At 44.0% G+C, this 22,193-nt stretch overlaps 1 protein-coding gene across 2 annotated transcripts in view; it reads left to right on the top strand.

Annotated features, from left to right (window-relative positions):
- The window catches only part of LOC311240912 (protein kinase C and casein kinase substrate in neurons protein 3), a 51,998-nt gene extending 30,321 nt beyond the window's left edge, over positions 1–21,677 (top strand). For both annotated transcript variants that reach the window (XM_084329525.1, XM_084329524.1), the window contains exons 4-10: positions 1,547–1,782; positions 3,176–3,331; positions 4,088–4,263; positions 5,661–5,781; positions 13,909–13,985; positions 15,793–15,872; positions 20,326–21,677. In XM_084329525.1, coding sequence (XP_084185651.1) covers positions 1,547–1,782; positions 3,176–3,331; positions 4,088–4,263; positions 5,661–5,781; positions 13,909–13,985; positions 15,793–15,872; positions 20,326–20,435 — 956 coding nt within the window. In that variant the 3' untranslated portion in view covers positions 20,436–21,677. The remainder of the gene's footprint in view (positions 1–1,546; positions 1,783–3,175; positions 3,332–4,087; positions 4,264–5,660; positions 5,782–13,908; positions 13,986–15,792; positions 15,873–20,325) is intronic.
- The last annotated feature ends 516 nt before the right edge of the window (positions 21,678–22,193 follow it).

The raw sequence follows: 22,193 nt of genomic DNA, 5'->3' as shown, positions 1-22,193 counted from the left end.
TACAATAAATAAGGTCAATAATACTTCTGAATATATACTATGAGTAAGTAAAGGGTACAGTATACACAGGTGCAGTACACATAAGGTACCCTAACTGTGCAGTTTAGGTCAGACACACTTAGTATTCCTGCTTTCCATGACCGAGTGTGCATGTGCAGAGTTGTCTGGCTTATGAAATTCTGCTCAAATGGTCAAACTAGGCCATTGCAGATAAAATATGAATCAAGATCCAGCAATTGTGTGTCCTATTTCCAACATGAAATATTGTCAGAAACATACTTTAGGTTGAAAAAGAGGTAGAAAAAGATAAAGTTGACGATCGACAGTTTTAAAAAAACAATTTAGACGTAAAACGCCTGCCAAGAATGCATTATATAGTCTGCATATACACACCAATGTGTTTCCCGGTTTCAATGTTAAACGAGGAGCTGAGAAACAAGCCAATCAACTAGCAGCACGTTCATCCAATCAGGTGCATTCCACGTGGGGTAATGGGAAGAGGGAGGGCCAACAGTTTCACAGGGAGACACTAACAAGAATGCATGGCTACCAAAACAAAGAAGAGAGAAGCTGGAATAACAACACACACAGTGTGACATCATTCTCTGCTCACGACACCATTACTCCACTATTATGTTTATATAGCAAATAGACGTTTGCTGCTATATTAATATTCAACATTTGGGATATAGCACCTTTAAGCCCAAGCCTGTCCACGGTCCTGCACCTAATCATCCTTCAAATCTTTCTAATGCTTCTGTTAGCAGTTTTCCTCACTTTTCATTTTGTTTATTAGGATCCCCATTAACCGTAGCAGAAGCAGCAACTATTCTTACTGGAGTCCACACAAAACACAGCATTGTATTCATGACAATGCATAATCACAATAAAACAACAACAACAATGACATATAAGACACAACACAAGACCTAGCTTCAGTTAGTGAAAACAGAAAACAAAATGACTTTCGCAGAGATCTAAAATGAAGGATCTCATTTGAGTTGTAGTTGTTGAGCAGACCATGTCATGTCATCAGTGTTGTAGTCCGAGTCGAGTCTCGAGTCCCCAGTCTTCGAGTCCGAGTCCAAGTCTGAGTTACCAAAGAAGAGCCAGAGTCGAGTCCCCATTACCCTAGTCCGAGTCCAAGTCATCAAGGTTGAGTCCACTCCACTCTGGCAGTCAAAGAGCTGACATACTAATAAAAAAAAGGTCTACATTAAACATAAATGTCACAGCGGTCACCGTTTCAAAGGGAGTTTATTTACTTTGTGACACAATAGCCAAACTAATGCATCTTATGCCACATGATTAGGGATGAATGATTATAAAAAATGTCTTAATAAATAACTGTATTTATCAATTAACTCGTCTGCAGTCAAATGCTCGAGTCCAAGTCCAAGTCAGAGTCATCAGTGCTCAAGTCCAAGTCGAGTCTGAGTCCTGGTGGACTTGAGTACTACAACACTGCATGTATTCAGAATGTATTTACTTACAAAAAAGCATCAACATGTCACTTCACTCTCTCTCTTCCGTCTGTCCCCTACAGGTCCGCTGTACGGGTCTCTTCTGAAGGCGTGGCAGTGCTTCCTGTCCTCCGCCGACCGCCTGGCCTCCTTACACGCCACCATCTGCCGCTCCCTCGTCTCGGAGGACGGGGACCGGGTCCGGACCTGGCAGAAGGACTCCTTCCACAAGAAGATATTCGGAGGGTTCAAGGAGTCCCAGGACTTTGGCACGGGCTTCGCACGTGCTCAGAAGCCATGGTCCAAACGTCTTAAGAAGGTAAAACAAATTAAAAAGAGGAAGCGTCTCGGTAACTTTCAGAAAGCTACGTCGTGACACTGACTCATGACGTGGAGTCAATCTGCTAATCTCTCAGGATAACCTTGTGTCCATGATGTCCTTCTCAGATTCAGATTCAGATAATTTTTATTGTCACAGCTTTTTAAAATGTATATACATTCAGATGCTTGTTTTCCCCAGCTCCTCAACCGTAGTAGATTTGTAGACAACAATACACAATGATCTATACAATCTCTAAGCAATACAAGGTAAATGTATTTTTACAAGGTAAAAAACTGCGGATAAAAAAAAAGTTGCAGCTGTGTGTGCGTGTAATAAGTGTGCTTGTGTGGTGTGTAAGTCACATTGGCGTCTGCACTCTTGCGGCAATTTATGCCTCAGAGGACAGCGGTTTGTTTACAAACCGATGTACATTCTAAGAGCTATATATATCATTTATAGTATTGCTATCTGTCCATTCTCATTGTCACTTGAGTGCATAAACCGTGCCTTCATAATGGCTTAAAGAAAATAAAAATCCATCGGTTGGTTGTCATTTTATAGCGTCGTGAATATAAGGTTTATCGCGCTTTTTGTCTCTTCTTTTTTTCAGGAAGCTAGATAATAGGCTAAACGTTGGCGCCGTTATATCAAACGCCATTTCTGCTGTATATATACGAATGAAATAAAACAAACTGCGTAGCATCCGGACTATTACAGAGCATCTATGGATGAAATGGGGGCGGCGGGGAACGCCGATTAGTATTATTGATTAGCAATAGAGTGTGCGTTCAGGTAGCCAATGTCAGTTAATTTTTTTTTTAAATCCCCTCAATGATACTGCAGTGGAGCGATGGCGCCCCTAAGCGGATCTGGCCGGTATTGCATGTTTCGAAAATCAAATATGTGGGTAGGTCATGGATCTCGATCACGGATGTTAATAGCGTTATAAATATGGAATAAAACAATAACAACTTGCCACGAGTATATACGTGGCTCTGGTCCACAACGCATGGCACCGAAACACGTATATACTCGTGGACGGACGGCATAGTGTTAAGGTGCTTTTGTGTGTATGCTCATGTGATGATTTAGAGTCTGTACGTAGTCTGTTTGCCCGGTGGAAGTAGCTGTTAAGTGTTCTTTTGGATGTGGACCTGAGACTGCGGTACCGTAACAGTTTGTGGTTTGGGTGGCTGGGGTATTTTGCAGGATCCTGTGTGCCTTGCTGACGCACCGCTCGGTGAATATACTGTCTATCGCAGATCTTTTAGGCCATTCACACTATCTCCTGTGGAAGGCCCTCCGGATGTGTGGCCCCATGCCGAATCTTCGAACCTTTATAACTTTCTAATTCATTGAATAAGGAGTCTCTTGTGTTGTGCCTCCTCAGTTGGACAAAGCCAGGAGGGCGTATCACAAAGTGAGCCGTAAGGAGCACTCCGCCAGGGACAGAGAGACTCACGCTCAGGGCAACCCTGACATCGCCATCGAGAAACAGAAGAAGATCCAGGAGGAGAGAGAGCTGGCTCAGCAGGAGTCTGAGAAAGTAAGCAGCGGACATTCATCATGCTGAACTGTGGTGTGTGTGTGTGTGTGTGTGTGTGTGTGTGTGTGTGTGTGTGTGTGTGTGTGTGTGTGTGTGTGTGTGTGTGTGTGTGTGTGTGTGTGTGTGTGTGTGTGTGTGTGTGTGTGTGTGTGTGTGTGTGTGTGTGTGTGTGTGTGTGTGTGTGTGTGTGTGTGTGTGTGTGTGTGTGTGTGTGTGTGTGTGTGTGTGTGTGTGTGTGTGTGTGTGTGTGTGTGTGTGTGTGTGTGTGTGTGTGTGTGTGTGTGTGTGTGTGTGTGTGTGTGTGTGTGTGTGTGTGTGTGTGTGTGTGTGTGTGTGTGTGTGTGTGTGTGTGTGTGTGTGTGTGTGTGTGTGTGTGAGTGTGTGTGTGTGTGTGTGTGTGTGTGTGTGTGAGAGTGTGTGTGTGTGTGTGTGTGTGTGTGTGTGTGTGCGCGCGCGTGTGTGCGTGCGTGCGTGTGTGTGTGTGGTGGGGAGGATCTAGGACAACCATTCTAATGTCGGCCATTGAGCAGCTGCACTGGAGCAGTTGTAAGTGAAGTGCCTTGCTCATGGGCAGCTCAACGGTAGTTGTTGTGGGAGGGAAGAGGGACAATTGTTCACTTCCAAATATCTTACCATCCAGCCCAGGGATTTGAACCGGCAACGTTTTCGCCACGAGACCTCTAAAACTTTGCACATGTGTTTATGTGCGTGTGTACATTGGCCCTGCACAATACTCACTTCAGTCCATCGTCCCAGGTGCGCGTCCGCTACGAGAAGGTACTGGAGGAGGTGAGCCGCTACGCCCCCCGCTACATGGAGGAGATGGAGTCTATCTTTGACCAATCGCAGGAGGAGGAGAGGAAGAGGATCGACTTCCTCAAAGAAGCCTTCCTCTCCATTCACAAACACCTGGACGTCACCACCAACGAGAGGTAACTCACCTCACAACTGCAGTGTTTGTGTGTCTGTGTCTGTGTGTGTCAGGAAAATGACTGGTTGGAAGTACTTGCCATGTATAATCCTTCTTTTATTCTCTTTCTTGGTTGAGCTGGTAAGGTCAAGCAATACAATTCCCCCAAATTGCTTGACCTATTTGAGCTCCAAGTGGCTGTCCCAGCCTGCTTTCGAGATCAGTGTTCTCTTGAGAAGGATGTGAGAACGATTTGCTTTTCACCCCTGACCTTGTCAGTTTTGAGTTAGACAGCCCAATGGATCCCTTGTACGGAATGTTTGTGTAGTTCTCTTTCTTCCAATATGGCTGCCTGTAACCGTTGGTAACCACTTTCAACAGAAAATGCCTAATTTCTGTGCATAGGTGTAACACCGGAAAAGCATGCTATTACTGTTCCACTGTGACTTGTTTACAAGATCCAGTAATAAAACACCAAATTATGATGTTTTTGTTGATATATTTCTTGTATATATTTCTCATATATCAACACATAGCAACCGTTGTCTCTTCCATTGGCATGTGCAAAACGATGGTTGCTATTTTACAGGCAGCCATGTTGGAAGACAGAGAACTACACAAACATTCCGCACAAGGCCTCCATGGTGGAACCGGATGCATCAATTATGCGCATGGACAGATCTTCATGATCAATATAGATGTATTAGTACAAGACACACAAATCAGAGGTCAATGAGCTTGGCTCAAGAGGAAGGGCCACCACTTGTAGACTGTCCAGGGTTAGGGCTGTGGGGGGGATTGGAACCATTGGCCCTCCTAGGTACGAGATGTAGGCTATTGTCTAGGAATCTAGGAATGTAGATTCTTCCACAGCCTCCAATCAATCAATCAATCAATCAATATTATATATTATATATGGTATGGAATACTTATAATATAGTTGACGCAATACCATTAGCTTTACTCACTGAGTACCACGGTCAGAGTTCTGGCCCGCCGCCCGTTTCCAAGAGAACCGGGAAGCGACAAAAAATGGGGTCACGAGTTGAAAAACCTTGAATCCACACGCAGGAAATAGGGTTACCCAACAAAAGACCATGGGCCTCCACCATTTCCTGTGCTTGATTGGTGTTGGAACACAGCACAGCACAGTCTGTGCTTTGCCTACTGTAAGCTTATGTGTATCATCTCTTTCTCTTTCTTTCTCTCTCTCTCCCTCTCTCTCTCTCTCTCTCTCTCTCTCTCTCCCTCTCTCTCTCTCTCTCTCTCTCTCTCTCTCTCTCTCTCTCTCTCTCTCTCTCTCTCTCTCTCTCTCTCTCTCTCTCTCTCCCTCTCTCTCTCTCTCTCTCTCTCTCTCTCTCTCTCTCTCTCTCTCTCTCTCTCTCTCTCTCTCTCTCTCTCTCTCTCTCTCTCTCTCAGTGTGAAGGAAGTGTACAATGAGCTCCACAACACGCTGATGGCCATCAACGAGCAGGATGATCTGCGCTGGTGGAAGAACACCCATGGACCCGGCATGCCCACTGACTGGCCTACGTTTCAGGTGTCTCTCTCTCCCTCTGTGTTGCTATAACTCTCTCTCTCTCTCTATTAGGGTTGGGTACCATTCACATTTGAACCGGTACCGGTACCTGTGAATCGATACTGGTACCCCACCGTTACTTTTTTCTGTACTTTAGTCAAAACTTTTTTTATCTACCTACCTCAGTTGTAAAAAATTTGTCCAAACTTCAAATTATTTATTATCAGGTGGCTGGGTGGCGCAGCGGACATTGCGCTCGTCACCAACGCAAGAGACACCGGGTTCAAATCCGGCTGTCGGCGTTGCCTCCGGCTTGGGCCGGCCGTCACACTGGCTCAATTGGCAGAGTTAGCGGGTGGAAGTTGATGGGTGGTAATCTGGACGTTGTGGACAGCGACTCCTACAGGTCGGTTGGGGGACGCCTGCACAGCAGAGACAGGAAATGGCGGGGGTAGTGTGAGCCTCCCACACGTTACACCTCGCCAATGAGAGTCCGCGCTGGCAGGTGAAAAGATGTGACAGGCTGTCTCCTCGTGTACCGGAGGGGACGCGTCTATTCGAAGCCCAAACAACTCGTACTTCCGCGTTCGAGTTTTGCGCTCTGATTGGCCACTGACCTACGCTATTACGCCCCCCCTATCTACGCCGCAGAGCTAGTCTCTGTTTCACCTAACACTATTGCTCCGTGATCATAGCCATTCATCTCTAAAGCTAACCACTATTTGTCATAGCCATTCATCTCTAAAGCTAACCACTATTTGTAAAAGCCACAACCACGTTACCATATTTGTAATAATGTAAATCATTGTGTCGTTGTACATATTGTGTATATAACGTTAGTAGCTAAGTTAGCTAACGTAGCTTAGCTTGGTAGCCAGCATTCTCGAAACTCCTAACAATGCCGTATTCTGCCAGGGAACTTATGGACACGACAATAGTAGTAGTTATAAGGTGTTTGAGCTTGTAACGTTAACGTTAGTTAGCTCATAGCTATCGTGGTAGCGCGTTTTGTGACTGATGCACCGAGTGGGGCTGCGTCTATTCGAATCCCAACCGGTTCATGCTTATCAACATCGAATCCCAACCGGTTCATGCTTATCAACATGCCGTGACGTGTAGCTTGCTAGCCGGCATGAATGGCCGATTTAAAATGGTTCTCTCCTCTTTGTATACCTTTGTCCTCACAAGTATTCTGCCAGGGAACTTATGGACACGACAATGAGAATGCTGGCTACCAAGCTAAGATAAGCTGGCTACCAAGCTAACGGGCTACCACGATAGCTATGCGCTAACTAACGTTAACGTTACAAGCTCAAACACCTTATAACTACTACTATTGTCGTGTCCATAAGTTCCCTGGCAGAATACTTGTGAGGACAAAGGTATACAAAGAGGAGAGAACCATTTTAAATCTGGCATTGTTAGGAGTTTCGAGAATGCTGGCTACCAAGCTAACAATATGTACAACGACACAATGATTTACATTATTACAAATATGGTAACGTGGTTGTGGCTTTTACAAATAGTGGTTAGCTTTAGAGATGAATGGCTATGACAAATAGTGGTTAGCTTTAGAGATGAATGGCTATGATCACGGAGCAATAGTGTTAGGTGAAACAGAGACTAGCTCTGCGGCGTAGATAAGGGGGGCGTGATTCTCTCGCTCTCTCTCTCTTTCTATCTCTCTCTCTCTCTCTCTCTCTCTCTCTCTCTCTCTCTCTCTCTCTCTCTCTCTCTCTCTCTCTCTCTCTCTCTCTCTTAGATTTGTATGTTTCTATGTTTTAAATTTTATGTAGGCCATAAAAGAATATATACAGTTATATCCATATAAAACTCACACATCGTATACAATGCAACAGAAAGTCATTTTCTATTCAGTGATCTTTCTAAATCGAGGGACTTGCCCCTCAATCACTTACAGAGAGATTAAATGAACGTATTGTCAACAGGCTAAAAACACAGCTCACAGTAGCTTCTTGGAGAGAGGAGGCACCAGTGAGCAGGGAGACACTGGTGTGCAGCTGCTGACGATTTAGAGAAATCCATGTATTTAATTCAATGCAAGAATGAATGATAGTCTATTATAGACTACCAGAAGTGGGGATAAATCTTAAAAAACAAATAAAATTAATGAACAGAGGTAGGGAGGGACATCAGTAAATCGCACCCTGCATTTAATCTTTCTTCCTCATTCCAACTCTCGTTTTCCCACTCTCTCTTTCTGTTTCTATTTACCTTTCTTCCTCTGAGAAAATAGAGATAAGGATTACAATAGGGATTGGTCATTTTCATTGAGCTGTAATTAACACAACTCTAGGATTCAGGCCATGGTTACACTGGGGGAAAACAGCAACGTTGTATTTTCGAATGATTTCGTTTGCATGTCCAAGTTAAAAGGCAACAGCGTTTTAGCTGGCATTTTCGTTCTCCTAGTGCAGGGGTCGGCTCCCTGGTAAAAATAAAAAATATATATATATATATTTAACTTTTTTTTTTTAACTTTTTTTTTTATCTCTTATTTTGGAGATCGGTGTCATACTGTGACACTGAAATGAAAAAATATTTCATCAACTAAAATATTTAGTCAACTAAAATATTTCATCAACTAAAATATACAGTACGTCACACCCCGCGCCTCTCCCTGCCGTCTGCAAGTGGCTAATCTTGAGTTTCCGACCCCCCAGTATGCTAACCATGGATAAATCCAAAAAAAGGAAAGTCTGAGGAAAATAGAGGGTTTAATTCAGCGTGGACATATTAATTTGCTTTCACGACTAACGATGTAGGCTTACCTGTATGCCTGATATGTGGTGAGAGATTTGCGAACAACAAAAAATTTACTTTTTATTTTATAGATTTTCCACAAATAAGGGAAGGACTCAAATAGAGCTGCATATTTCAGGGTTTTATTTCAAAGTTGGTCTACAGACACCAGTGTTTTGTCTCCTCTTCTGTGTTTTATTTAAATGTAGGTCTACACAGCCAGTATTTTTCTCCTCTTCATAAGAGTTTGAGGTTTTCCTTTGTTATAACAGCGGTAAAAACAGCGATAAAAAGTCAAACATTTTATTTTTGTTGCTTTATAATTGTGTGTGCTATAAGTATAAAGTATAATAAATCGCAAATTACTTTAGGTATGCAATTGTCAGGCGTTTTTATGCTAAATGTGGGGTATGCTTGGGTATACTATATAAAATGTTATACACTGTGTTATCTTCATTTTAAGGGTAAATTGGTTTTGCTGCGCCAGAGGAATTTTATTTTGTGGGAGGGGGAAAAAATTGCTCTTTTGATAGTAAAGGTTGCTGACCCCTTTGAGGTTGCAACGCTCAAAGGGGGTTTTAGTTCTCAAAGTCCCTTGGAATGGTGGCATGTAAACTTGCCGAGCCGGAGACGGAGCCGTTCACGTCCAACACCCATGCACACTAGACACCGACGCATGGTGATCGAGTGTTCGTTCGGACGTCTGAAGGCGCGCTTTGCGATGCTCCGGAGAGCTATGGACATAAACAGAGGACCTGCCTACTGTGATCTACGCTTGCTTTGTTCTGCACAATTACTGCGAAGTTCACATGCACTGAACGAGGAGCGGGGCTCTGCTGTGCTTTTACACACACTCACGATGCAAGGCGCACACACATGCACACACTCGCTCTGTGCTCTCTCTATCTGTCTGAACGAGGAGCGGGGCTCTGCTGTGCTTTTACACACTTGCGACGTGCGAGGACAAACGAGGCACACACACATCCACACACGTGCGCTCTGTGCTCTCTCTCTCTGTCTGGCTTGTGCACGCGACAAATATCTCCCGCGCATACAGGACACAAACGATGTCTAACCTGACTGCCATAATGCAACGTTCCGAAAAGTGAAAATGAAACGTTATTGTTTTCCTTTAGTGTAACCACAGCCTCAGTGTCCTCTGATGACATCAAGGGAGGAGATATCTAAAACTCATTACCTCTCAATAACTGTCACTAAATGAATGTGTGCAAAACAGTTCAGAGCCTTGGGGTATGGGCGACATTATGCGCAAAATAAATCGGCGTTGTTTTTCAGTGAAGTGCCCCTTTAGTGGAAAAGGCAGACTTTCCTAGACCAGAACATGCCCGAATGCCAGTCATTTGAGCAAGTTAGATATGGTTTAAAATTCCAATCCAGCAACATTGTGATGTAAGGTGTAAGGTGGTAGTTTACGAATAAGAGCTTCGTATATAAACAAATCCCAGTGAGACAATGGTGAGTATCATAGCTGTCACCAGTAATGAATCTGCAGGCAGAGTGATAGACAGAGTCAAGTGGTTTAAGAGTGGAAGCAGCAGCATGTCTATAAATGACATCACCATAACTCCAATACTGCTTAGACGATCCTCTTCCGAGTAATCAAAGGAAAGCTGGTTTTGTTTACATACAATAAGCCCATTTCCTGTCACAGCCTGCTGGCAAGATTTTCTACAGTATGTGGTATTTAAATGTAAATTCTCATCGAGCAGACGCCAGGATATTTGTACTCACTGACTCTCTCAATGCTACAACCACTTACAATGGATACATGCAAACCATTATATTCAATATTTCTGGCTCTAGTAATCAGCATGGATTTTGTTTTACTTGCATTAACTCTTTGACTGCCACGCTGTTTTTCCATCTTTACTCCCTGGAGCCAGCTTTTTTGACAATTTTCACGATGTTTGCAGACCCATCGTATATTCTATATTATAGCTATGGAGACAGGCACTATTTATACTCCAACAGGGAAAAAAGCTTTTATTTCTACATGCCTTTGTTTGTGCGCTATCCCATGCTAAAAATGGTCCCGTTTCAAAATAAGCTCACTTTTCTGGAACGCAAGCTATGACGTGTTTTGTGCAGCATGCGCATATTCATGCTGGTTGCTCGCGTTATTTTTAAGCCTAGCCGCATTTTGCGGAGACGCTCTCTGATTGGCCACTGACTGACGCTCTCTGATTGGCCACTGACATGTGCGCCCAATGGCGTGACGAGCTGTGTCTTTGCCCATGTCCGGGTCTAACAGCCTGCAAACTACCTAACGCCTAGTTTATCACTGGTTAAGCTTAGGCGACTCTTTCGAAGTTGGTTAAAGTTAGAGTTTGGAATCAGGGCTGATGTTCTATCGCCCTGCTCTAAGACAAACTCTAACCTTAACCAACTTCGAAAGAGTGCCTAAGCTTAACCAGTGTAGAAACATGAAGTGGCCAATCAGAGAGCGTCTCCGCAAAATGCGGCTAGGTTTAAAAATAACGCAGGTTGCTCGCCTGAAACCTATATTATTATATTATTTCCAGGTCAAAGGTAAACATGACCATATACGGAATGTTTCTGTTCACAGGGCCACCAAGGGGGGGGGGGGGGGGGGGGGGGTAGTTTTCCGACGCTGGGATCATTACAAACTCATGTTTTATGATGGGGTTCGGTAAAATAGACGTTACCTTTGTCAGCAGGTCCACCAAAAATTACGATGGATGGATCGTCACCATTTGTCCTCTTCATAATGATCTCCAATAGTTCGCTCTAGGCGAGCGCCATTGCCGAACGTTAGCTGGCTGTAGTCTGGGGTGCTTGCAACTCGGCGACAGATGATGTTGCCTCCTTAGCGGTTTGACTATAGTATTTTTATGATTTACCAGAGGTGCTGAGTCCGGTGTAGTCTGGTGAAAACGCACGTTATCATCCATAAGTGTGATCGTTTTGTCCTCTTCATAATAGTCTCCACAAGTCGTGGTACCAATAACCATACTATTGTCTCCATAGCTGTACTCACTACTGCTCGCTCTCTAGTGCTTTGAGTGTTCTCGGCCGCGGCATGGGGAGGCCCCACACTAACTACTAATAGTTTTCAAATAAACGCTAGATTGTCGATAGTATATGTGTACTTATGCACGCTAGAGAAGCGGGCTGAAAAATCTATTATCCATTTCCTGGTCAGCACACACACACACACACACACACATATAGGGGACACGTTGAGATATATCTGAAAAAAACTCTGATTAACCCAAGACTGGTAAAATAGATTCCTTACCTCACATCAGATGTTCTCCAAAAAGATTATTCCAATTCCTGATCGCCATTCCAAATATCGATTGTGTTTATTGATCCAACGCTGGGTACTTGAAACACATATTCCACACTGTTCTGAGGGTCGGCAATGAATGAAATCGTCTCGGGGTACATGCCTGAGAAGTAAAATGTGGATTCCGGATTTTTTTTTTCATGCATTTCCATTGAGTCCAATCCAATGGATGCATTACCATCCGGGAGACGATAGGGGGCGGTATTTTCCCTGTTCGAGCTCAGAGCCACTCCCAATGATAACGTGAGGCTAGATTGATGAAAAATTAATGGATATCGCTAATAAAAGCAATACCGATTAAAAAACTAGACTTCTCGTCATTGGCACTCAAAGTGTTAAGATTAGGGCCGAAGGGCATTAAAGGAAAGGAAACGTTCTCACTGGCCAGTTGTACGGAGTCAGCAGTATAACACAGCACGGCACACAGACAGATGTAGGGCATTTCCCTACATCACACACTGTCACTGCCCAAAGCAATTACAAGCCTTTCTATCCAAACCAATACTAGACAATCTTTGTAGGAGCCAGGGATGGTCAACTGTATCAAATGCTTTAGATAGAGCTACAAAAAGGGGCAGCACAGTGTTTCTTCCTATCCACTGCAGATATTGTATAATTTGTAACGAATGTAATAGGTGAAATGATGCTGTGATTAGCTCTAAATCCAGATCCATGCAGACTAAGTACGGTACTGAGTGACTTGAAAGAAAATACTTGAGTTGATTGTTTTACCAAAGATTCCAGGACTTTTGCTAAGCAGGTTAGTTTGGCGATCGGGCCGTAATTATTTAAATCATCTTTATCACCTCCTTTATGTAAAGGAATCACATGGAGCGATTTCCAAATATTAGGAAATCTGCCCCTTGAGATGCAAAGATTAAACATATGCGTTGATTGCTCAGTGGTAGTTGGAGCAGGCAGTTTTAGAAAGAAATAATCCAATTCATCCTCTCCAGTTGATCTACTGGTATCACTGGCTTGCAGTGCTTGAATGAAGGAATGAATGAAAGATTTTTTTTCTTCGAACAAGTATAAACAAAAATATATCTGTTCATTTGACTATACAAAAGATAATAAAAAAGACAACTAAAAGAGAAACAGATAAACAAATCATTGTTTCCCCTGTACGAAAAAGGAGTAGGAAGAAGTATACACTTTAAAAAAATCCTCAAATATCACAAATGATCATTTAATCTATTGTTAATTATATGTATAAACGCTGTATCTCTATCTCTATACAATCCAATACATTTATATATAAATAGTAAATACATAAATATACCTATAAACATGTAATATATAATATATATATATACTAAATAAATACCATATATACATAATTTCTTACATTTTCTTTATTTACATCTTACATCCCAATCAACACACTTCCTCTTCCAGATACCCATTTAAGAAAGATTTTTTTGTACATATTTTTAAACTTATGTTTGTATTTTTTGGCAAAAGGTTATTTCTGACTTTGTACATGATTTGTGATGTTTTAAATTTGACCAGATCCATACATTTCAAGGTGTTTGATTAAACATGTGCTTCAAGTAATTAGGCCTAAATAATCATTTGATTTGGCTTTTCTCACAACTGAAATACATGTATTTCTAAGTTGTCTGGCACGAGACCAGGCAGTAGCTCAGAGGTGCAGTGCGTGTCGTTATGCAACATTTAAATGCAATACTCTTTATTATACTCAGTTAAGTATTATCTTGCCAAAGTTTGGCTTGTAGTCAACTTAACTTAATCAAATCAACTGTAATAGTACATGTACACACACACACACACACACACACACACACACACACACACACACACACACACACACGCTGGAGGCTAATGGGGTTTAATGGAGTCGAGTGTGACAGACTGATCAGATTGAGATGGTGACCCATGAGTACATTCTCCTCTATGGTGGTTGGTCTCACAGCTCATAATGCAATGTGTCATAGCCTAACTTAATAGCCTGTTTTAGCCTGAAGTAAAACATTTATAAAAAAAAACCTAAAAAAACAAAGGCCTTACGTTTGCATAATTTCTTTTTACAGGAGTGGACGCCTGAAAAGAAAAGCAAAAAAGTAAAGAAAGTGGTGGAGAAAGATGAGAAAGGAACGATAGAGAGGAGGTGAGTTTGTACAACAGCACCTCCCTGTAGAGCAGCCTGAGGAGGTAACAGCACCTCCCTGTAGAGCAGCCTGAGGAGGTAACAGCACCTCCCTGTAGAACAGCCTGAGGAGGTAACAGCACCTCCCTGTAGAACAGCCTGAGGAGGTAACAGCACCTCCCTGTAGAACAGCCTGAGGAGGTAACAGCACCTCCCTGTAGAACAGCCTGAGTGAGGAGGTAACAGCACCTCCCTGTAGAACAGCCTGAGGAGGTAACAGCACCTCCCTGTAGAACAGTCTGAGTGAGGAGGTAACAGCACCTCCCTGTAGAACAGCCTGAGTGAGGAGGTAACAGCACCTCCCTGTAGAACAGTCTGAGGAGGTAACAGCACCTCCCAGTAGAACAGTCTGAGGAGGTAACAGCACCTCCCTGTAGAACAGCCTGAGTGAGGAGGTAACAGCACCTCCCTGTAGAACAGTCTGAGTGAGGAGGTAACAGCACCTCCCAGTAGAACAGCCTGAGTGAGGAGGTAACAGCACCTCCCTGTAGAACAGTCTGAGTGAGGAGGTAACAGCACCTCCCAGTAGAACAGCCTGAGTGAGGAGGTAACAGCACCTCCCAGTAGAACAGCCTGAGTGAGGAGGTAACAGCACCTCCCTGTAGAACAGCCTGAGGAGGTAACAGCACCTCCCTGTAGAACAGCCTGAGGAGGTAACAGCACCTCCCTGTAGAACAGCCTGAGTGAGGAGGTAACAGCACCTCCCTGTAGAACAGCCTGAGGAGGTAACAGCACCTCCCTGTAGAACAGCCTGAGTGAGGAGGTAACAGCACCTCCCTGTAGAACAGTCTGAGTGAGGAGGTAACAGCACCTCCCTGTAGAACAGTCTGAGGAGGTAACAGCACCTCCCTGTAGAACAGCCTGAGGAGGTAACAGCACCTCCCTGTAGAACAGTCTGAGGAGGTAACAGCACCTCCCTGTAGAACAGTCTGAGTGAGGAGGTAACAGCACCTCCCTGTAGAACAGCCTGAGTGAGGAGGTAACAGCACCTCCCTGTAGAACAGTCTGAGGAGGTAACAGCACCTCCCTGTAGAACAGCCTGAGGAGGTAACAGCACCTCCCTGTAGAACAGCCTGAGGAGGTAACAGCACCTCCCTGTAGAACAGCCTGAGGAGGTAACAGCACCTCCCTGTAGAACAGTCTGAGGAGGTAACAGCACCTCCCTGTAGAACAGCCTGAGGAGGTAACAGCACCTCCCTGTAGAACAGCCTGAGGAGGTAACAGCACCTCCCTGTAGAACAGCCTGAGTGAGGAGGTAACAGCACCTCCCTGTAGAACAGCCTGAGGAGGTAACAGCACCTCCCTGTAGAACAGCCTGAGGAGGTAACAGCACCTCCCTGTAGAACAGCCTGAGGAGGTAACAGCACCTCCCAGTAGAACAGCCTGAGGAGGTAACAGCACCTCCCAGTAGAACAGCCTGAGGAGGTAACAGCACCTCCCTGTAGAACAGCCTGAGGAGGTAACAGCACCTCCCAGTAGAACAGCCTGAGGAGGTAACAGCACCTCCCAGTAGAACAGCCTGAGGAGGTAACAGCACCTCCCTGTAGAACAGCCTGAGGAGGTAACAGCACCTCCCTGTAGAACAGCCTACTGTCTGTGTTTTGTGTCACATGACCAGCAGCCCAGTCCTCTTAATCTCTGGTGTAATGTGCTGATGGCATGTGGCCCTTAGTGTGTGATTGATTATGCACTCATCATTTTCACATTCACTTGTCCTCCCCCCGTGTGTCTGCCCCCCCAACCCCCCCCCCCCCCCCCCCCCCCCCAGTGGGATGATCGGAGGAGTGAGAGTCAGGGCTCTTTATGACTACGTCGGCCAGGAGACGGATGAGCTGTCGTTTAAAGCAGGTAAACACCCACCTCCCTCCAGCACAGCGATACTACCGTTTGTGTGTTTTTCTTTTTTATGCATTCGTTGGTGTGCAGGACTCTGCTCGGCTCACTGTATATTATTAGATTATACAGTAGAGAGATCATATGTTATATCATATTCAATTATTACTCTATTAGATTTGTTTGTTAGACGGGACTTCCTGTCCGGGGCGGGCGGGCGGCAGGTCGGGTTTGACTTGACGAGTGAACGCTCTAATTTTAGCCTCATTAGGTGAACTTTGTGACGTTTAGAATTGAGTTGAATATTTGACTAATCGAACTATAAAGGAAGGAATCTCTGCGTGTGTCTGTCTGTCTGTGGCCCACATGGAGCTCCACAGTCCACTCCACCCCGTCCCCTGGAGGCTCCCGCAAAAAACAACCGGAAGATACAAAATCTCCCATTGGGCCTTTTTCAGTCGCCCTCTTTCAAGATATCTCACATTTTATGGACTAAGCTTTAACCCTTTCACTACCACACTACCAAAAGGGTTAACCCTTTCACTGCGACAACACAGAAGGTTAACCCTTTCACTACCACGCGACAAAGGGTTAATCCTTTCACAACCACCATCTGTAGTGTGGTAATGAAAGATTAACCTTCTGTAGTGTGGTAGTGAAAGGGTTGACATATCCGTGATACAATAGCCATTATATACACACCACTGCGTTTAAATCAAATGAAAAATGTGTAATTAGCAGACGTTGAGGAAATTAACTACAATACCCAGCACCCCCTGGTGCATCGGCCACTCTCGCCGGTAGCTTCTATAGACCACTGCACTTCCGCGTTACATTGAAATCGGGAAGGAGATAGCGGGGGGAGCAAATTAATGAATGTGGATGAGAGCCTTGATGTAATTGGTTGCAGCTACGGCTGTGGGGGTGCTAGAGACATGATGCAATAGACTTTTATGCGCCTGACTTTTATGCGCCTGGTGGTCTATAGCCGCTCACACTACCACCACAAGCTCCCCCCTCTGATGGAACATTCCACATTCATTCGCGCGTAGTTTCGCGCCGTTCAGACTCCGTTGACAATCTGCGCATGCGTATGGGGAGTAGGTGCTGAAAAAGGGACTTGATCTCGGCCGATTTAGTTCTGATCGATTAGGAATGGGTCGTGCCGTGTTCAGGAGATTCAGGCGCATAAAAGTCTATTCGATCATGTCTCCAGCACCCCCACAGCCATAGCTGCAACCACTTACATCAAGGCTCTCATCCACATTCATTCATATGCTCCCCCCGCTATCTCCTCCCCGATTTCAGAATCCCGGAAGTGTTGCGGTTGTCTATTATACTGTAATTATAGTATGGTAAGTGAACCGGATTGTGTGCCACATTTTTTCACCTCTTCTCCACTTGGCTGTGTCCTAAAGGACATCAACTCACGTGACGCTAACATGTTGTAAAATAAATAAATAAATCCATCTTTAAAGGAACACACCAACATTTTGGGAAATTAGCTTACCGTCTTCTCCAGAGAGAGACAAGAAGATAGATACCAGTTTCCTCTCTGTGCTTTCAGTAGAAAGCTATCTGGCTGCACTGTCTGCTCCCATTCAGTGTGCTAAGCTAGGTTAACGTGCAGCCAGATAGCTTTCTACTGAACGCACAGAGAGGGAACTGGTATCTATCTTCTTGTCTCTCTCTGGAGAAGACGGTAAGCTAATTTCCCCAAATGTTGGCGTGTTCCTTTAAAGATTACTTTGACCCAATTGCAGACAGCACAGTTCCTTGTGAGTATGATGAGCTCAATTTTAGGTTTGTTTTTTTAAGATAAGATAAGATATTCCTTTATTGATCCCCTTGGGGAAATTCAGGCATCATAGCAGCAGGTACAGGTATGGGCATGGTAATAGTAGAAGACATAAATATAGGCAATACTGTAACTGAGGGGTACAATTCCCTGACTGTATTGAGAGTATGGTATCATTAAACCACTACTGAGTTATGTACTTTAATTACTGGCCATACAGTACACAGGTATATATGATGAACACCCACACAATAACACGGCTTAACAAAGAAAGTCCTGTTTGGAATATTTATTAGAAGAGCAGCAATATTAGATTACAGTATTGAGAATTAGGGTCGCGCTTGTATGGCGAAGAATATGCATAAATAGGTCAAGAGCGTAAGTCCATGAGCATATTACGATGGAGATAATTAATACCACCTGTAGCATAAGAATTATATAAGGTACACTCGTAGTCGGCTGGAGATACTAAGGGGGTTCCCTCCGGTTGTAAGCCAGCAGGGGAGAGGAGTTGTCGGGAGCAAAAGTCTGGATCAACGGGGAATCAATAAGCTCCAGCTACGGGAGGCGGTACATATACTCCCCTCGATCGGCAGACAAAAGCAGCAGCTATAATCCGGTATGCGCGACAGCATGGATAAAGCCAGCCAGCCTCTTCCTAGAGACGGGCTCGAGTGATGCTCCTCACGGGTTGATCCCACACAGTAGTGGGGTAGACGGTTCTCTGCTCCAGCAGCCACAGTACCAAAAGCAATATAATCCAGCCGGAAAAGGCTCTGCACTCGCCGGTGTAGATTCTCCTGTGCACGGTACTTCCCATTAACTAGGTCGAACTTGACGTTATTTCACTAAGCTCTGACACTTTTACTATCCTATTCGCACGCGGTTTTAAGTGCTCTATTTAGACGCAAGGTTGCTCACTTCACTTGGTCGTTGACTCGTGGTGAAGGCTTCAACTTGTTGGGTTAACTAACTGCTGTATCCACCTGCGACGTATTTATACGCAAGGTGAACAATCCAGTGCCAACCTCAGTTCTGTCTCGTATCACTGCGCAAACCTGGGCATGTTGAGACATGTCTTAGCGGTGGCTTTGAACTAGACATTGGGGGTATGGCCGTTGGCGCCTAGGGGGTCGCTGTCCAATAGGAGAACGAATATTATGGTCTGGCTTGTACCTAGGTAAAGGGATATTCCGTGTATATATACAAAGAATATACAAGGGATATCAGACGATATACAAATATTATACATGGGATCTCAAGCAATAAATATATATATTCGGTTTAATCTGACCCTTTGTAACAAATACAATTATAGCAAAGAATAAAGAAATAAGCAGTATAAACAATATAATTAACTCTAAATATGGTCAATAACAATCTGAATGTATACTATGAGTAAGTAAACACACAGGTGCAGTATACACAGGTGCAGTATACACAGGTGCAGTATACATACGGTAGCCTAACTGGCATGATATACGTTATACATTGTAGTCCGTGCAGGTTAGGTGGCAAGAGTCAGACAGACTTAGTGATCAGACACTCTAGTAGTTCTCGTGTTCTGATGCCGTTAGTCCTTAACCCATTCTTGTTGGTTAGCTGTTGGGCATCATTTCAAAAGTCCTTCACATGTATCGCGAGAACTGTTCATCCGGTCGACTTGTGTGAATGAATGTGGCCGATTAAAGCCGTAATAATAACTTACTCAGTTGGTGGATCCGGTTAATACAATTTATTAACTTAGAACGAATAAATACAATTTACTCAGAGATATATGGCTCGAATGGCTCTCACCAAATAACTAGCTGTTGGAATCTGGAAGAAGAACGAGATTTCCCTGGAGAAATCCTCTTTATACACAAGCGAGGGGGGGGGGTAACTGGGGGTTTGGCGAAGTCCTGTTATCCTCCACACTTGCAAGCAGCACACAAGCAATTGGCCAGTTCTGAACAGGCACACGCTCCCAACAGCCACGTTTATAAAGGGCACTACGCTAGTTACACTGCAAAACCCAATTTAACCCTCCTGTCTGTGGTACATGACCAGAACACAGATCATGGGGCCTAAGGCCACCCTCGACTAACTGTTCTACATTCTAGGCTGGAAATAAGAGGTGGGCCTCGTCACTCATCACTAAGAATAGCTTAAGAATAGCTCAGCTCCTCATGATATAAGATCGTCACACTATGTAAATGGTAAATACCGCATTTATATAGCGCTTTAATTTTTACACATCATGCCTCACATTCACCCATTCACTCACACATTCACACACACTGACGGCGGAGGCAGCCATGCAAGGTGCCAACCTGCTCATCAGGAGAAGTTAGAGGTTGAGTGTCTTGCTCAAGGACACTTTGACTTGAAGCTGCAATCGGACCAGGAACCTTCTGATTACCAGACGACCGCTCTACCTCATGAGCCACTGTCTACCTACTGAGCCACAACTATGTGTTTGTTTACTAAGTATTTATATATATATATTTTTTTTATTAAACTCACCTTTATGAATATGCCTCTGAATTGTTTTAGTTTGTTATTCTTTTTTTTATTTTCTAATATAATTTGATCATTTGTATGTTACTGTGTATGCTACATAATCCATTTGTGATATATAATATTATATAAGCTCTATGACCCGTAGCTGAATTGCCCTCTGTGTTCCAGGCGAGGAGTTCTTGAAGATCGAGGATGAGGATGACCAGGGGTGGTGTCGGGGGATGAAGGACAGCGGGCGGGAGGGGCTGTACCCAGCCAACTACGTAGAGTCCGTCTAGTTCAGACTAGACAGTGGCTACACGCAAATAGATAGATTGGAAATGTAAGAAGTGAACTAAGGAAAGTTGTGACAGAAAGTGATGATGAATGATGATAAGCCAGTGTGTATTTACTACAGTATGTCGTTATCCATGATGATAACTGACACTTTAGAACTGAAATATTGTTTATAAGTGGTGGAACAGTGGCCCGGTGTGCTACTTAACCGTCGTGCCTACACAGAGAAGCTTTCATCCAAAGATAGTTGTCTATGATCCGAATCTCTCCTGAGGTGAACATTTTGGCATACAGAAGTAAACCTATCCATGTTGTGTAATCTTTTAAAGATTCCGACAAAATGTTTTAATATATTTTGCATAAACCACGTGTATCAAAGCCATGTAATGCACACAAAGCTTTTATGTAAAAATATGCTGGGCTCTTGATGGCACAGTAATGTTTTGTCACTATAAATGATTTGGTGTTGAAGTTACATTACAATATTGCTATTTTCATTTACCATAGTCACGCGGCTGCCATTTTGCTCTCATGGCATGCTCAGGTTGGGTTCCTTTCCACCCTGTTCCCACCGAGCAAAATGGCTACGGTCAATTTATGCTCTCTTTTCTTCCCTGTGCAAGCCAATGAAAAACACTCAAAAGACATTGTATCAACCTGCTAAGACAACGTCTCACAATGCATATTGATATGAAGGGAGTCTAGCTTTGAAGCTGTGATCATAACACATCATCACTAGCATGATAGATCTCTTAGATAGATAGCTATATTATTTTTATGTCTCCCCTGTTACCATGTGTTTTAGGGGGGAACAGACTGTTTTCCTGTCCATGTAAGTGTCTGTAATACATATCTAATCGTGCACCTGTCCCATGGTATCTTTGCCAAAGTAATGGATAGGCTGGCATCATTTCCTGGTACTACCCTAGGATTAGAACAAGAGGACGGCAGGAAGGGACACTGTGTTTTCACAGACGGTTGTCCAGCACTGGGTGACAATGCTACTCGCTACATACAATGTGATCGGTCTCCAAGAGGTAAAGGGGGAAGTCGTTGTCGAATGTTTCTATGACAACGCTGACCCATCCTCTAATGATTCCTGGTGCTACCTTGCCCTTGTCCAGTCCATTTCCTTATTATAATTTTTTACATGTGTGTAAGCACTGTATGTATGTGTATGTCCAGTAAGAAGTATGCATTGTCCCTCAAAACCTTTGTAAACAGCCTTTCTTTCATTTGAAATAAAAAATTTAAGAAATAAAAAATCTATCTTTGTATTTGCGATCGGAAATTATGCGTGTGTGTGTGTGTGTGTGCATGCATTAGTGTGAGCAATAGCATGTGTATGTGTATGTACACATCATTATGACATCATCTCCCATTAGTTTACAACAGTGCCCCAGTTTGACTGGCAGTCACACATAAACGCACGCACACGTGCAGTCATGGAGTAATTCTTGAGCCCTTTGTAGAGAAGAGCACAGATGTCAACCCAGTTGAGTTCAGGTCAATCGCTGCTCCTCATCTGAATGATGTCATCACTGAGTCATGCGGCCTGGCGTTACCAGATGGGGCCTCGGCCTGGCAACCGTCACACATCAAAGTTCACACATTTCTACACTAATGTACACGTGAAGCCACATCCTGCCTCACCACACACAGCGCACAGTCCCCACCGCTAACGCAACGGGACAGAGCGGACACTGGACTGTCTGTCTGTATGGGGGCGGCTCAGACTCACACTGCACCAATGGAGATAA

This window comes from Notolepis coatsorum (genome assembly GCF_963971535.1).
Source record: "Notolepis coatsorum genome assembly, chromosome: 14".
Classification (NCBI taxonomy): domain Eukaryota; kingdom Metazoa; phylum Chordata; class Actinopteri; order Aulopiformes; family Paralepididae; genus Notolepis; species Notolepis coatsorum.
Note: the sequence above shows the minus strand (reverse complement) of the source record. Positions and strands in the feature narration are given on the sequence as shown.